The sequence below is a fragment of the Cavia porcellus genome, unplaced genomic scaffold (genome assembly GCF_034190915.1).
Source record: "Cavia porcellus strain 051 isolate PalLab524CR breed Dunkin Hartley unplaced genomic scaffold, mCavPor4.1 scaffold_26, whole genome shotgun sequence".
Taxonomy (NCBI): Eukaryota; Metazoa; Chordata; class Mammalia; order Rodentia; family Caviidae; genus Cavia; species Cavia porcellus.
The window spans coordinates 25,036,312-25,052,440 of NW_026947509.1; the positions used below are offsets into that span (position 1 = coordinate 25,036,312).

Sequence of the window (16,129 nt, forward strand, 5' to 3'; positions counted from 1 at the left end):
AGACCTGTACCACTGAGCTGCATCCCCAGCTCATCATTACTTTATACTTCTGTTTATTTAAAAAAAAGTTTACTGTAAAACAGTATTCTGTGTTATACTGGCAGCAGCCTCTTACATACATTTTTGTGATTGCCACATCTCTTAATTATATCAAGAGGCCATGTTAATGCTTAACACTAGCAGGTAGGTTTGTATAAAAACATACTACCTAGCCAAATGTGAGGTACACATTTGTAATCCTAGCACTTGGGAGGCAGAAAGATAACCAGAAATTTGTAGCCTGGGCTATATATAGTGAGTTCACAGGCCACCTGAACTACACAGTAAGACCCTGTCTCAACAAACCAAAGAAGGGGGGCGAGGGGACTGGATGAAATGAGTTCTGCATGAGGGGATATGACTCAGTGGCATAGCTCTTGCCTTGCATGCACAAGGCCCTGGGTTTGATCCCCAATACCACCAAAAAAAAATTACAATCTTTGCCAGGCATGGTGGTACACTTGGGAGACTAAGGTGGAGGATTGTTGCAAGTTCCAGATCAGCCTGGATCACAAAGTGAATGCAAGACTAGCCTAAACTGCATACTGAGACCCTGTCTTTGGAAAAAAAACAAACAAACAGGGGCCGGGGATTTAGCTCATTGGCATAAGCGCCTGCCTTGCAAGTGCACAGTCCACAGTCGTGAGTTCCATCCCCAGTACCGAAAAAAAAAAAAAACAGAAACAGGCAGTTCTGCATGAATGAGACCTGTCTACTGGGAGGTATTACTCTGAAGTATGTGGGGTGATTTTATTCCCTGAAAATCCTCCAAATTGTAGTATCTAAAAATGTCTTCTGGACAGGTGTGGTGGCACATGCCTGTAATCCTAGCACTTGGGAGGCAGAGACAGGAGGATTGTCGTGAATTCAAGGATAGTTTAGGTTACCTACCGAGCTCAAGGCCAGTCTGAACTGCATAGCGAAACCCTGTCTCAATCAATCAATCAATCAATCTTGGAATTCAATTAGAATGTTTTTAAGAAGTTTGCTTTCTATTTATTTTTTCACCTCATCTTGTCATTTGTTCCCAATTATTCAGAATGCAGGCTGTCATATAATTGTGTAATAGCATGCTTTCTTTTGCTAGGCCTGACATCTGAGTCTGGAGTGTTTTTGAGCCTATTTCTTCACAAAAGAAAAACATTCTCTTTAAAGAATGTTAAAGTCTTTTGCAGAGGGGTTAAGGGATTGTCTCAGCTTCTGAGAACTGAAAGCACATCTCTTGAACTCACTGATCAGACCTCTTTTCAGCCCTCAACTTACATATATGTACATGCCCATTCCACCTCCCTGATGCTTAGTGACTTAGGAGTTCTGAGTGCTTTGGGATCTACAATTGTGTATTCTTCTCATTGGTGTCTTCCCAGTAAGAGTGCTTGTTAGTTGCTTATGAAGCACCTATACCAGCACTGTCCATTCTCTTTTCATCTTCCAGAAAAAAGCTGAGCTATTTGAACTTAAAGTGATATTTTGTATCACTACAAAAGGAAAATTGTGTTACTTATGAAAAATAAAAAGTAGCTCTTAAAAATAGAGGTAATATAAACATAACCCCTGTTGTCCAGTTATAGTATGTATTAAGGACTGGTACCAGGCAGATACATTCTTAATAAAGAAGATTAAAAGAGAATGGAAAATGATCTTTTTGATCTGTTGATTGAATATTTGAAGCCATATAGGGGTACCATCTAAAAATAATTTTTTAGATTGTACACTTTTAAAACCTGTTACACTGTGTGTATTCTGTAATAATTATCAATCAGCTAATCTTTGAAATTAGTGACAACAGAGTTACGGCACAGTGTTTTAGTAAGTCGCTATTTTAATTTTTAATAACAGTGGCAATTACCAATATGGTAGTTTCTGTGAGAAGACACTCTTAAGCACTTTATACTCATTTCATTAACCCATAATTCCTAAAACAACATTTACAGGTGTGAACAGTGGTGAAACTGGAAATCAGAATGGTTAAATCACAATAAATAGTAGAGTCAAGAATTGAAACCATGTAATCTGACTTTGAGCCCTTGTGCAGCAGGCGTACTTGGAAAAGGGAAGACAGTTGAACCTTTCCTGATAACTGTGGACACTTTTTGTTACTAGACTAAAATTCTTCAAGCCATAATCTCATAAAAGTTACAGTATGTAATCTGAATGTGCAACAGTGAACTTCTTAAATTAAGGCTGTCTTGCACCTTTAATCTTGTATCCATGGGATGACTTTTTAACAGTGAATTGCTTATTTGTAAAATACTGGTTCCTTTGGTTGTGCAAATCTTCTAAATGTTGACATATTCTTTATATAATATCAAGGAAAGCATGTTAATATCACCACTAATTTCATCAGAAAAGTCCTAAGTAGGAAATTAGCAAATTCACAGTGACAGAAGAAAGCTTTGCAAATTTTTTTCTATTTTTTTTGGATGAAAACTCAAATTTTGCCAAGGATTTAGCTCAGTGGCATAAGCACCTACCTGGCAAGTATGAGATCATGAGTTCAATCCCCAGTACCCCCAAAAAAATTCATAAAGAAAACTCAAATTTTATCGTTGACTACACATATGTTAGTAATTGTCCTGAAGTTGACAGACCCACTTCAGTTGTCAGAACCTGTATGCCAGATACCCAAAGTCTGTTGAGTTCAGCTTGCTACTCAGATAACTACAAATGCTTGTCTTTAAGACATCCTAGTGTACGCACAGTACTTTTCTTTGTGTGAATGTGTTTTCTTTGCATAGAATAACCTTTTTATTTTTATTTATTTATTTATTTTGTCTTTTTCCTGTTTATCGCTACCGGGGATCGAACTCAAAACTGCCTGCTTGCAAGGCAGGCACTTATGCTGCTGAGCTAAATCCCCAGCCCCCAGAATAACCTTTTTAAATGGCTGTTTTGTTTTGTTTTTATTTTGTTGAGAAAGGATCTCCTATGTAGTCCAAGCTGGCCACCAGCTCACTATCCTCCTGCCTTAGCCTCCCAAGTAGTAGGTTTACAGGCAGGAGCCACCACTCCAAGCTGATAATAATTACTACTGCGTTAAGGAGATTCCTAGGTGAATTGTGCTTTTCCTTGTGCTGTCCTCAGTGTATAGTGGTGAAATAGAATTTGATGACACTGGTTTGATACATACTAAGGCACTAGCAGTTTTAACTATCATTGCTCCTGCATCATAGTGAGAACTAATGATTAAAAAAAAAACTACCAACCTCAAAGGAAAAAAAACATTTCTCCAAGGAGGGGTACATATAGATAACCTCTTTGCATTGCTTATTTAATTATGATAGAGAGTTACAACAGAACCTTCAATTTATTTATTTGCATTTATGGTGATGGAGTCTGGACCTAGGACATTCATACTGAGCTATATTTCCAGACCTTTAAAATTATTTTTGTTTTGAAACAGGGTCTTGCTAAGGTGCCCAGGCTGGAATGGAACTTTTGGAGTTCCTGCCTCAGCCTCCCAGGGTGCTGGCATTGCAGACATAAGCCACCACACCTGGCTCAGTGTATTCTTATTTACAACTAAAAGCTTTAAAATGTAGGAGTCTTATATAGGTATTTTTCTTTGCTTCTTCAGAAGCTGGAATTTAATGCTTCTGTTATAGAGCTTTTCTAGAGTAGCTTATGGTTGAACAACACACATACCTTGATTTCAGAACCTACTGCAAAGCTACAGTAACCAAAGCAGTATGGAGCTGCTATAAGGACAGACTTTCAGCTAATTGGACTAGAATTGAGAGCTCAGAAATAAACTCATGTTTATGGTCATTTGGTTGACAAGGGTGTGGAGACAGTTGGGAGGAAGATTGTAAAGGATATTCACTTGCAAAATAATGAAATTGGCTATTTTGACCACAAAAATCACTTCAGAATAAATCACACCTAGATGTAAGCACTAAAACTAAACTGGTAGAAGCACTATACATCAAGCTGGATGTAGTAGTCCACACGCTGTAATGGTAGCCCTCAGGAGGCTTAAGCAGGATTGTCATGAGTTCAAGGCCAGCCTGGGCAAGGATCCTGTCTCAAAAAGAAAAAAAAGTACTTGGCAACTTTATGGCCTTGGATTAATAAGCAGTGTCCCATACAACATACCTGAAGCAGAAAAAACAGATGGATTGAGCTTCAAATTAGAAAATTTTGTGCTATAAAGTGTACCATCAAGAAAATGAATGGCTCACAGAATTAGAGAAAATATTTTCAAATCATGCCTGATAACGGACTTATATCTAAACATAAAAATTCCTACAACTCTGTAGATAGTAGTCCACCTAGAAGTCAAACAAGATCTGAATAGGAATTTCTCCAAAAAGATACAATGGTATCATTATCTTTAGCATTAAGGGAAATACAAATCCAAACTACAGTAAGATACTAATTTATACCTCTTTGGTATACAAGAAGATAATAACAAGTGTTGGTCCGTGTGTGGAAAAATTGGATCCTTCATACATTCCTATTAGGAACCAAATGGTGCGCTTACTAGAAGACAATTTGGTGACTCCTCAAAAAGTTAGGCATGGAGTTACTATATGGCTAAACAACTTTCTCTCCTATGTATGTACCCAAGAGAAGTGTGTGCAAGAAAACTTGTACACTAACCATGTGTGGTGGCACACTTCTATGAAGCCAGCACTCTGGGAGGTAGAGGCTGGAGGATCACAAGTATGAGCCAGTGTGGGCAGCTTAGTAACTTGGGAAGACCCTATCTCATTTTAAGAGGGCCGGGGTATAGCTCATTCAGATATACTCAGGGTTTAGTCCCCTTAACCAAGATGACGGGGAAGGGTGTACGCAAATGTCTGTGGCAGCCTTGTTCATGATTAGCCAAAAGGTGAAAATAACCCGAATGTCCAGTCAGTTGATGATTGATGTATGCAGTAAATCCATGCAGTGAAAGTTTTAGTTATGAAAAAGAATACTATAAAACAGATAAACCTTGAAAATATGTTAAGTGAAAGAAGCCAGACACAAAGCCACATAGGATGATTCCATTTCTATGAAATATCCAGAATAGGCAGATCAATAGAGACAGGTATGTCTAGAGAAGAGAAAGATAAAGAATAATTCCTAACGGGCCAGAATTTTTGAGGAGATGAAAATATTCTAAAATTAGATCATTTCATGAACAAATCACAAACTGTGGGAATATATTTTTTTTCAAAGAATCAACAACTGGGATCTCTTTGTATATCAAAAGAAATAGAGTGAAAAGACAACCTACAGAGTGCGAAAAACTTCAGCTAATTGTCTCTCAGACAAAGGACTTCTATCTAGAACATATGAAGAATTGGAGAAAAAATCAGACTCCTCCATTCAATGACCTAATCTCTGAGGTGAATATGCACTTCTCAGACCAAAATACAAATGGCAAGTAAATGTATGAAAAAATATTGAGCATCATTGGTCATTCAAGAGATGCAAGTTAAAGCAGCACTGAGATTCCCTCTCCAGAACGAATGACTGTCATCAAGAAATCAAGCAGTAACAAATGCTAGAGGGGCTGTGGGGAACAAGGAACGCTTTTCTACTATCAGAGTAGACTGGTAGAACTGCTGTGGAAGTCAACATAGAGATTACTCAAAAAACTAGAATTAGAGGTCCTATTCAACCCAGCTCTTCTTCCTCTGGTATTTTCCCACAAGAATTTAAAACATCATACCACGTGATGTATGTGCACCCATGTTCATAGCAGCACAATTTGTAATAACAAAATCTGGAAACAACTCAGATGCTTATCAACTGAAGAATGGTGGCAAGAACTGTTTTTATACAGTGAAGTACTACTCAGCTATAAAAAAGGGTTAACTTGAGCCTTTTATAGGTAGATGGATGCAATTTGCGACCTTATTCATAAGTGAAATAAATCAGACTCGCATGTATAAACATTGCATCGTCTGCCTAGTGTAAGAAGCTGAAAGAGTAGATAAGACTCAAAATGTAGAATAGATACTATGAAATAGGAAGAAACTATTCAAGAGGAAAGAGAAATGGATGGGGGAAAGAAGAAAGAGAAAAAGAAAAAATAAAATACATGATAGTTGTACTACTAATTTCTAGTCATTGAAAAGGAAGGTTTCTGGCAAGCGAGTGATTATGAGTTCGATCCCTGGTACCAATAAAAAGAAAAGAAAGGTTTGTACTTATGTTGGCTATCAATTTTTCATGCCTGTATCTTGTCATATGAGCAGCTACTTTGAAACTAACAATATGTAACACATTAACCACTGCTACTTTCCTATTTTGTTTTGAAATTTTTAGTATATGTGCTGCTGAAGCAAGCACTTTGTTTTGAAATTTTATATCATTGATTTTTCTCTTTAAAATAAAGAAAATTAGGTCATGCTCAGAGTTACATACCAGGGTATTATAAAAAGTATACAGTATATACTTTTAAGTAGGAGCATTTTATTATATGTGAATTCTATCTCTGTTCAAATGTTTACAAAATAGAGTAATTTATAGTGAGACTCAGCAAACATGAACCTTAAACTTGGAATTTCTTTAGAAAATAATTTTATCTGTCCATCTGTCCACAGTAGATGACTGACATCTGTATTCCTTTTTTGCTAGTGTGCAGAGAAAATAACTAAATTACTTACTATTTTCAGAAAGGAGAAGATGAATATGCCAACATTGATGCAATTGTTGTATCAGTGGGTGTTGATGAAGAAATTGTTTATGCCAAGTCAACTGCCTTACAGGTGAGAGGTTTATATAATTTTCAGTCCTGTCTCAAAAACAAGACACATACACACACAAAATCCCAAACAGTACTTCCACTTATAAGTTTATTTTCTTTGCATGGAAATGGGTAGTTGAGACAGGGTCTCGCTAATGTAGTTCAAGCTGGCCTTGAACTGACTATAAAGCCTAGACCTAGGCACTTAAAATTTATTGGCCAAAAGAAGTCTTGGTGGTGGGTGTGTTCAGCTAAAATTTCCCATCTTTTTTTAAGAAAGAAGTGAAATGAATAATTGATTGGCAGCTTGCCATCTTCAGAGTAGAATGCATGCTAAGGATGTTACTCTGACTTGTTTTATTATACTAAACAGTGAGTGAGATAGCTGGGTGCAGTATCGCACACTGATAATCTCAGCACTTGGAGGCTGAGATAGGAAGATCTCTGAGTTCGAGGCCAGCCTGGGCTACATAGCTTCAGGACAACCTGTGCTACTTAACAGTAAGACTTTATCTAAAATTTTAAAAAAAGAAGAAAAAGAAAGAAAAGAAAACCCAGTGCTAAAGTTCCTATAAACGTAAGTTGTCCAGGAACTAAGGGTGTAGGTTAGTGGTGGACTGGTGGTTTCACACACATAAGGCCCTGGGTGCAGTGCCAGCACCAAAAGAATATAAAAAGAAACACAAGTCCTACACGTGATTTGATGGTTTTACTATGGAATGTTCCAAGTATGTAAAAGCAGATAAAGAACTAATTTTTTATAAAGCATTAATGTACCTCCTGTCCAGTTCTGATGAATTGTCAGCCTCTGGCCCAGCTCTGCATTGTGTCCACTTGAAGCCAGCTCACTCTGGGTTATTTTAACTCCAAATATTTATCTATTCATACAGTGAATAAACTGTATACCTTGATTAAAAACTTTTTAAGTTTGTTTTATGATCTTGGGGAAGATGGTCATGGTTGTGGTTGTTACCTGACAACGTGTTTGTGAACAGAATCAAAATTTTGCTGAATGCTTTTTTGAGAACTGAATTGTTTGCAAACAGAAATATTCATCAACTGAGGTATTCCTGTGTTTTTATACATGAGTTAGTTCATTTTTTAAAACCTATAAATATTGTTACTGTTACTTTCTCCCATAGACATGGCTCTTTGGTTACGAGCTAACTGATACAATCATGGTCTTCTGTGATGATAAAATCATCTTTATGGCCAGCAAGAAAAAAGTGGAATTCTTGAAGCAGATTGCCAACACCAAGGGAAATGAGAATGCTAATGGAGCCCCTGCCATAACACTGCTTGTCCGAGAAAAGGTCGGGACTAACAAGCAATGTGTCATAAGTGTCATAAGTCTAAAAGTCACAAATGCAGAGGAATAGTTGTAGCTGATTATAGTTGTAATTACAAAGTTCTGTCATATTTTTACTGTTAGCCAGAAGAAACTGTTCTGAAACCCTGTTAGTTCTGCAGCAAACTAGGTAGGCTCTGGGATCTCAGTAAATGCTGACTTGATCTGGCCCTTCTCCAGGATGCTGTTGATTTGTTGCTTTCATCTTAAGTACTTTATTTAGAGCAGATAATCTTAAATATCTTTAAGAAAATTTGTGGAACATGGTGGTACACTCCTGTAATCCCAGCATTTGGAAGATGGAAGCTGGGTCTTCGCAAGTTCAAAGCCAGAGTTCAAAGCCACTTTGGACGAAATCCTGTCTCAAAAAAAAAAAAAAAAAAAAAAGAAAACAAAATGTATATATGCCAAATAATCGAGATTATTTTAAAATGTTCTGTTCATATTCTTGTTTTATTTGGTGTAAAAAATTTGTATATGCTGCATTTCTAATTTTTACCAAATACGATCTTTTTGTCTTACTGCCCACCTAAACAGGAATTTTTTCTCAAAATTTTGTTCACCTATGTGCTTTTCAGGTTTTCTTAAGAAAATGAGTAGTCTTGTCAATTTATATGCTACTTTAACTTAAAAAAAAAATCCAAAGAAATTTTGTGTAGGCCTTTACTGTATTACAGTCTGTCCTTCAAAGATGGGGAGGGTTAGGGCCGAATTTATTCTTTCCATGGTTTATGGAATGTTTCTGTCTGGTTACTACTAGCTGGAACATAGATATGTAATTCTAACACTAACAGACCCTTTTCTTCCCTGTGGCACTAACAGAATGAAAGTAATAAGAACAGCTTTGACAAGATGATTGAAGCCATTAAAGAAAGCAAGAATGGCAAGAAGATTGGTGTGTTCAGCAAAGATAAGTTCCCCGGAGAGTTCATGAAGAGCTGGAATGACTGCCTCAACAAAGAGGGCTTCGACAAGGTAAGGAGACCTTTGAGAGGCAGCGAGCCGAGAGTGGAGATGACAAGTGTAGTGGACCTCCAAAATAGATCTTGCAGAATGTTTGTTTTGGAGAAACCGTATATTCATTCACATTTTTGTTTTCATCATCTTTAGCTGAAGAGTTTCATAGTTATACTTTTCAGTCAGAACATGGGTGTTCAAGAGTTAGTCCAGCCACTTCAGAGTTGCAAACTTAGAAAAAGTCTCATGTCTAGCCAGGCATGGTGACACACTTGTCATCCCAGCACTGTGGTGGCTGAGGCAAGAGGATCACTGGGAGTTCCAGGCCAGCCTGGGCACATAGTGAGTTCAAGGCCAACCTATAGATAACATAGCAAGACACTGTCTCAAAAAAAAGAAAAAGGGAAAATCTCATGTCCCAAATATAATTGTGGTTCATTTTCCTTGCCTTCCTACTTATCTACTTACCTTCCTTTAGCCTTTATGAAATCTTTTGTAGAGAGGGGAATTACAGTTTTAGATGGTGTATTAGCTTAATGCCTCTTCAAATACACTGACCTCTCAAAGAGCTGTTTTAAATATTTATTCAAGGAGAGACTACGTGAACTACGTGAACAGGCTACTGATGAAAGTTGTCCGTAACCAAATGATAATGGTCAGATGTAGAGAGATGGATGCATTTGTCCAGTAGTTTTGTATTTGGATGTTAGAAATTGTGTCACTATGATTGCAGATAGACATCAGTGCAGTTGTGGCCTACACCATTGCCGTAAAGGAAGATGGAGAGCTCAATCTAATGAAGAAAGCAGCCAGCATCACCTCTGAGGTTTTTAACAAATTCTTCAAGGAAAGAGTCATGGAAATAGTTGATGCCGATGAGGTAACTGGAGAAGGAGGGTCTTCTTAGTGTTTCAGGGTAGTAGTAATAAGGGCCTACTTGGTGAGTTTTTTATCGAGTATTCAGCTACTTTGATTAACATAAGTAGGTTGATGATAATTGTGCCATCTGTTTTTCAAAATAACTAAATCTACACTATAGTTTTTTAAGGTTACCCATTACTTTACTTGAGGATTCTTGGAATAGCTGTAGTTCCACACAGTGTTCTAAATTTCCTTTGTATTTATGTATTAGCACATAAACCACAAATTATATTAGGACATGATATCTTCAAGTAATAATGTCCAAACACCTACATCCCTATTTCCCGCCCTATAATAAATGTTATTTTGCTTCTGGTTACTCTTACAGAAAGTTCGACATAGCAAACTGGCTGAGTCTGTGGAAAAGGCTATTGAAGAGAAAAAGTACCTAGCTGGGGCAGACCCTTCTACTGTGGAAATGTGTTACCCTCCTATCATTCAGAGTGGTGGCAACTATAATCTCAAATTTAGTGTGGTGAGGTAAGTGTGAGAACTGTCTAATAAAATAACCGGAACACTCAGGAATATTCTGGGAATATAGCCCAGCAGCACAAGTGCCTGCCTGGCAAGTACAAGGTCCTGAGTTTGATTCCTTGAGCCAAGAAAAAAGGAATATTCTATGTATTGTGGCTTTTGGCCTTTTTCTTTATCTGAATAATCTGCCAGCTATATCTGTTAGTACTTTTTTTTTGGTACAGAGATTGAAACTAGGAACTCCCACATAAGACAAGCCTTCTACCACTGAGCACCTCCACTGTTGTTTTATTTTGGAGACCAGCATCTCATTATGCAGTTGAACCTGGCCTTGAGCTCACTGTGGAGTCCACACTAGACTCAAACTCACAGTCCTGTCTGCCTCCAAGCACTAGGATTGCATGCATACACTACCACATGTGGCTTTTCCGTCTCTTTTTGTACATTGAGTCTTACTGAGTTACCTGGGCAGGTGCCAAACTTGCCATCCTTATGCTCAGTCTGTCAGATAGCTGGAATTACAGGTGTCTGTCACAATGCCAGAATTCTTTCTTATGTTATTTGATTGTAAGCATTGTTTCCAATTTATTAAAAGTACTGGATGTGGCCAGGGATTTAGCTCAGCAGTATGAGCGCCTGCCTGGCGAGCGTGAGGCCATGAGTTCGAACCCTGGTACCAAATAAAATAAAATAAAAAATAAAAGTGCTGAAAAATGCAAAATATACTGCAGACAGCTGAGATGGCATTAGATTTACTAAAAGAAACTTCTTCAGATTTTAGGAAGTGAATCTGAAGAGGCTATTTAAAATCCCACTATTGATAGGGTCTTGTGGGTAAGTCACTTCAGCTATATCTTTAGAATGGGTTCAGTTTATACCCTTGACATTTTTAGAATGCACTATGCATTATCTCCATGAATTTTTATCCCAGAAATTTGGTCACACCTTGTACTCTTAAGTGACTTGATTTGAAGGTTACAATACACAATGTATATACCATTGTTACCTCCTAACTATTATGTTTTGATATTTTGTTTTATTTTCTCTCTTTAACAGAAATTAGATTTGAAAAGAAGAAAAAAGTTTGGTCACAAAATTTTATTCCAGATCCTAGTATGTTTCTGTGTTTTGTAGTCTTTTTGAGACAGGGTCTCACTGTGCAGTTCAGGCTGGCCTTGAGCTCATTTTGTAGCCCAGACGTGTCTCAAACTCTCAACAATCCTCCTGCCTCAGTCCTCCAGAGTGCTTGGATTACAGGCCTGCGCCACCACATCCACCTCCTAGTGTGGATACTAAAAAAAAAAAAAGTTTAAATCAGTATTAAGCCACAGCTTTTGGATATACTAAGGGAAAACAGTGATTACAGGTTTTATGTGCCAGTGATGCTAAAAACTTCTTAGTTTTGGTAATGCAATGCTTTCTTCTTTTGTCTCTAGTGACAAGAATCATATGCATTTTGGGGCCATCACTTGTGCCATGGGTATTCGCTTCAAATCTTACTGTTCCAATCTTGTTCGCACCTTGATGGTTGACCCTTCTCAGGAAGTTCAAGAAAATTACAACTTCTTGCTCCAGCTTCAAGAGGAGCTGCTAAAGGAATTAAGACATGGTGAGGTGCCGTAGGAAAGAAAATTCAGAAATCATATAACAAAAATATCATTAGTGTTGATGTAAGTTTATACCCTTGAGACTTTCATACTGAAAATGGGGTAAGAGTTTGCTAATCTTGAATTGTACTAGGATTTAACTATTAGATCTGCTTTTGTTTCAGATGTGAGTGGTCATTCTGGTTTATGGTGATGTTTACAGAAGTGTCTAATTTATTGTTAGAGCTTTGTGTCCCTATATTCATAAGACACCTTGACTTTGATATTCTTCAGTTCATAAAGATCTGAGAACTCAGCTCTACCAATAGAACATGTAGCACTAATCCTACATTAAATGGACACCAAAGATACCAAGAATTTTAGCATGAGAGTAGTTAAATAGGAAAAAGTACTTCAAAAGAAACTGAGGAACTTGACTCTACTTTCACCTTGGACTCCACATTCACAGTTGGCTCAGGGAAACTTGATTTTAAACCATTTCATAAACCCACCCATACCTGTTGCCTAGAACTTTCAGACTCCATTCCTCCATGGGGTCTTGTAATCTGTCTTAAGAAATCCTGCTGAAAATCCTGAATACAGGTAATTTAATAAGTACCCTTTGAGACCTCCATATCTGATATACTCTGACTTGGCATGTCCATTCCTAGCATAGATCCTGGAAGATTAGGGCTAACATTTTTCTAATAATTCACACATTTAGCATGGAATGAAACAAATCCACTGCATAGGTCTGATTTTCAAAACATATAACAACTTTAATGTGATTCCATTTGTCATCCCTTACAGGATTTCACTGAGACCAGTTGTTCCACAGTACTTAAATGATTAATAACTGGGCAGGCCATATTTAAAAATATAAATTTCTAGTTCCTGATGCTGCATTCTTTGGTTCACAATTCAAGAAGCACTGCTTTAAGGAATTTGATAGGTAAAAAAACATGCTGAGTATAGTGGCTCACACCTGTAACCCTAACACTTGGGAGGCTGAGGCAGGAGCATTGTTGTGAATTTGAGGACAGCCAGGGCTACATAGCAAGTTGAAGGCCAGCCAAAGGTATTCAGTGAGACCTTATCTCAAAACACTTGATAACTACTTGTTTCACATACATCTTCTGAAGGATACATTATAATGTCACCTTTCTGTCTTGTTACTAGGTGTGAAGATCTGTGATGTATATAATGCTGTCATGGATATGGTTAAAAAGCAGAAGCCAGAGCTGCTGAACAAAATTACCAAAAATCTAGGGTATGTTTTAATGTGTGCTATCACTCAGTAAGTTTTTATGACTAGCAACAGTTGATTGTTTTTGCCCATGTTTATGGCCTAGCAAAGTTAACTGTGAGAAAAAGAGGGAAAATTTTAAATTCTCCTCCCAGGTATATCGGGCAGCCAGTAACTATTGCAGGATCAAATTAGCTCACATTTGCAAATTAAATACTCTGAGATGTGTTAATGTTTTATTTAATCCACTGTTTCTTAAATTTACTTGACCCTTGCCAGGCAATGTGGCATATACCTGTAATGCCAGCATTCAGGAACCTGAGGGAAAAAGAAAATTCACCTTGAATTTGAGGCCAACCTGGACTACATAGTGAGTTCAAGGCCTGCCTGAACCACAAAGTGAGACTTTGTCTCAGAAAACAAAAACAAAATTTGTTTGACCCTGAAACATGAACAGATACCTAGTTACATGTTATAGAACTGAGGACATTTGGGCAGCAAAACTCTAGGAGTCTCCTTAGATGAAAACTAGTCTGGATTATACACTTTCTTCTGTTTGTGCCTAATGACACCATATTTTATGAATCTAATTGTCAGTGTTCTAAAAATTGCCTCTCTTAATTCAGTTATTACTGTTTTGGGAGGGTACCAGGGATTGAACTCAAGACCTTGAGCTTGTCAGGCAGGCGCTTAATGCCACTGAACTAAATTCTGGCCCTTAACTGTTTTGGTAATGATCCTAAAGTCTGCTAAATTGTTTATAGGAAAACTCCTAACATCATTTTGTAATAAATTAAAAATTTAAGCATTGGTAAATTAACTAAAATTAAGTTTTTATCTGATAAATAATTTATGAGATAATTAGGACATTATTTTTCATTATGAGATTCTACAAGTTACTTAAAAACCAATGACTATCTTTGAGTCCTTTTGATCAGGAGGAACAAATCACTTCAGCATGTTTGCCTGCTTTACCTTAAAAATCGAAGTGAGGATTAGAAATCTAGCTCTTTGGTAGAGTGCTTCCCTCGACATTTCAAGGCCCTTGGTTCACTCTCCAGTGCCAAAAGAATGCTGTTAAAGCTGACCCATGTTAGAGAAATTTCAGTCTGTTGCTACATTTTTCTTTATCTCTTTCCAGATTTGGGATGGGCATTGAGTTCCGTGAAGGCTCTCTAGTAATCAATAGTAAAAATCAGTACAAACTGAAGAAAGGTAAGTTTTGCATGCATGTAATACTGTTTTGAGGAATACTCTGGCTTTGTCTCCTTTTCTGTATAAATCTTAGTACTTTCCATCCTCTCATAACCACAAACTAATCCCTGTTTAACCATTTTAGGGATGGTTTTCAGCATCAATTTGGGATTCTCTGACCTGACTAACAAGGAGGGGAAAAAAACAGAGGAGAAAACTTATGCCCTATTCATTGGTGACACCGTGCTTGTAGATGAGGTATGTGTTTCCTCTTAAAACTTTCATGTTCAGGAACTGACTTGGTGCACATTTTTTTGGTTGTTTTGATTTTTTGAAAAAGAGTCTTGCTTTGAGAAAGGGTCTAGCTCAGGTTACCTTCAAATTTGTGGGGATCCTTCAGTCTCTTAAGTGCTGGAATTACAGGTGTGAGCAGATTTTAGACCTTGTGGGGTTTTTTTCCTTACCAGGGAATGAGCCTGAACTAACACAGCTAGGAACAGAAGTCATGACCAAGATAGCGGGAATAATTATAGCCAAGCTGCTTGATAATGATAAACCTGGAACTAATTCTGACTACAAGTTACTTAAAATTTTTTAACCAGGACTGGTGGCGCACACCTGTAATCCCAGCACTTAAGAGCCTGGGACAAAAGAATCATATTGAGTTCAAGGCCAGCCTGAACGACATACCTTGCCTCAAAAAAGAAAAATTTAAGTGCCAGCTTTCTTACACTACAGTTTGTATATCATATAATTCATCCACTTAAAATGTATAGTCTTTTAGATGTACAATTTACTCATTTTTATATATTTACGGATGTGTAACCAACACTACAGGTTTTAGTTTTTGAACCTTGTGTCACCTCAGAAAGAGACCCTGAAATCAAAGATCATTAATCTGCATTTTCTTCTTTGCTCTTCAGGTCCTCTAAGCTCAGGCCTTTAGGTCTCTAAAGATTTGCTGTTTTTGAACAGTTACATAAACACAGTGAGGCAGTGTGCAGTGTTTGTTTTTTTTTGTTTTTTTGGCTTTTTCCTTTTTATTGGTACCGGGGATCGAACTCACGACTGCCTGCTTGCAAGGCAGGCGCTTATGCCGCTGAGCTAAATCTCCAGCCCCGACAGTGTGCAGTCTTTTTGTGATTGCCTTCTTTCATTTAGAAGGAACTGATTTTTTTTTTTAACTTTTTTTTTTTTTTTTTTTTTTTGGTACCGGGGATCAAACTCATGACTGCCTGCTTACAAGGCAGGTGCTTATGTCGCTGAGCTAAATCCCCAGTCCCAAAGGAACTGATTTTTAATAACAGTGGCAAATAGTTCAGTGATTTTATCATAAGCTCAGCACTTTTACATATTAACTCCCTGGAACTGTAGAGTTACCTTGTGAGGCAGATACTGCACTCTTCCTCTCCTCATGCCCAGGTAAAGGAACTGAAGGCGTAGAGAGGTTTCAGGAACCTGCTAACAGTTGGAGAGTAACCAAGCCAGGTTTAAATCAACCTGTATTCTTCACTGTTGCCTTGATGTTGCTTCCCAAATTATAGTTCTTAATGAGGGATCAGGAAAATCAAAGCCATATTTAATATCAAATACTATATCTCAGAATTCAGACAATGTTAAGCATTGTCCAGCTATATTGTAAGTTTGAAAGTAGAAGTGCTTCATTTAAGTTGATGTCTGAA

General features: G+C 37.5%; 1 protein-coding gene across 1 annotated transcript in view; it reads left to right on the forward strand.

Moving 5' to 3' along the window:
• Supt16h (SPT16 homolog, facilitates chromatin remodeling subunit) overlaps positions 1–16,129 on the forward strand; it is a 39,627-nt gene that overhangs the window by 5,273 nt on the left and 18,225 nt on the right. The window contains exons 2-10 of the mRNA XM_063236920.1: positions 6,651–6,743; positions 7,864–8,034; positions 8,892–9,044; positions 9,760–9,906; positions 10,276–10,427; positions 11,858–12,030; positions 13,187–13,277; positions 14,395–14,468; positions 14,593–14,705. Of these exons, the coding sequence (XP_063092990.1) occupies positions 6,651–6,743; positions 7,864–8,034; positions 8,892–9,044; positions 9,760–9,906; positions 10,276–10,427; positions 11,858–12,030; positions 13,187–13,277; positions 14,395–14,468; positions 14,593–14,705 (1,167 nt within the window). The remainder of the gene's footprint in view (positions 1–6,650; positions 6,744–7,863; positions 8,035–8,891; positions 9,045–9,759; positions 9,907–10,275; positions 10,428–11,857; positions 12,031–13,186; positions 13,278–14,394; positions 14,469–14,592; positions 14,706–16,129) is intronic.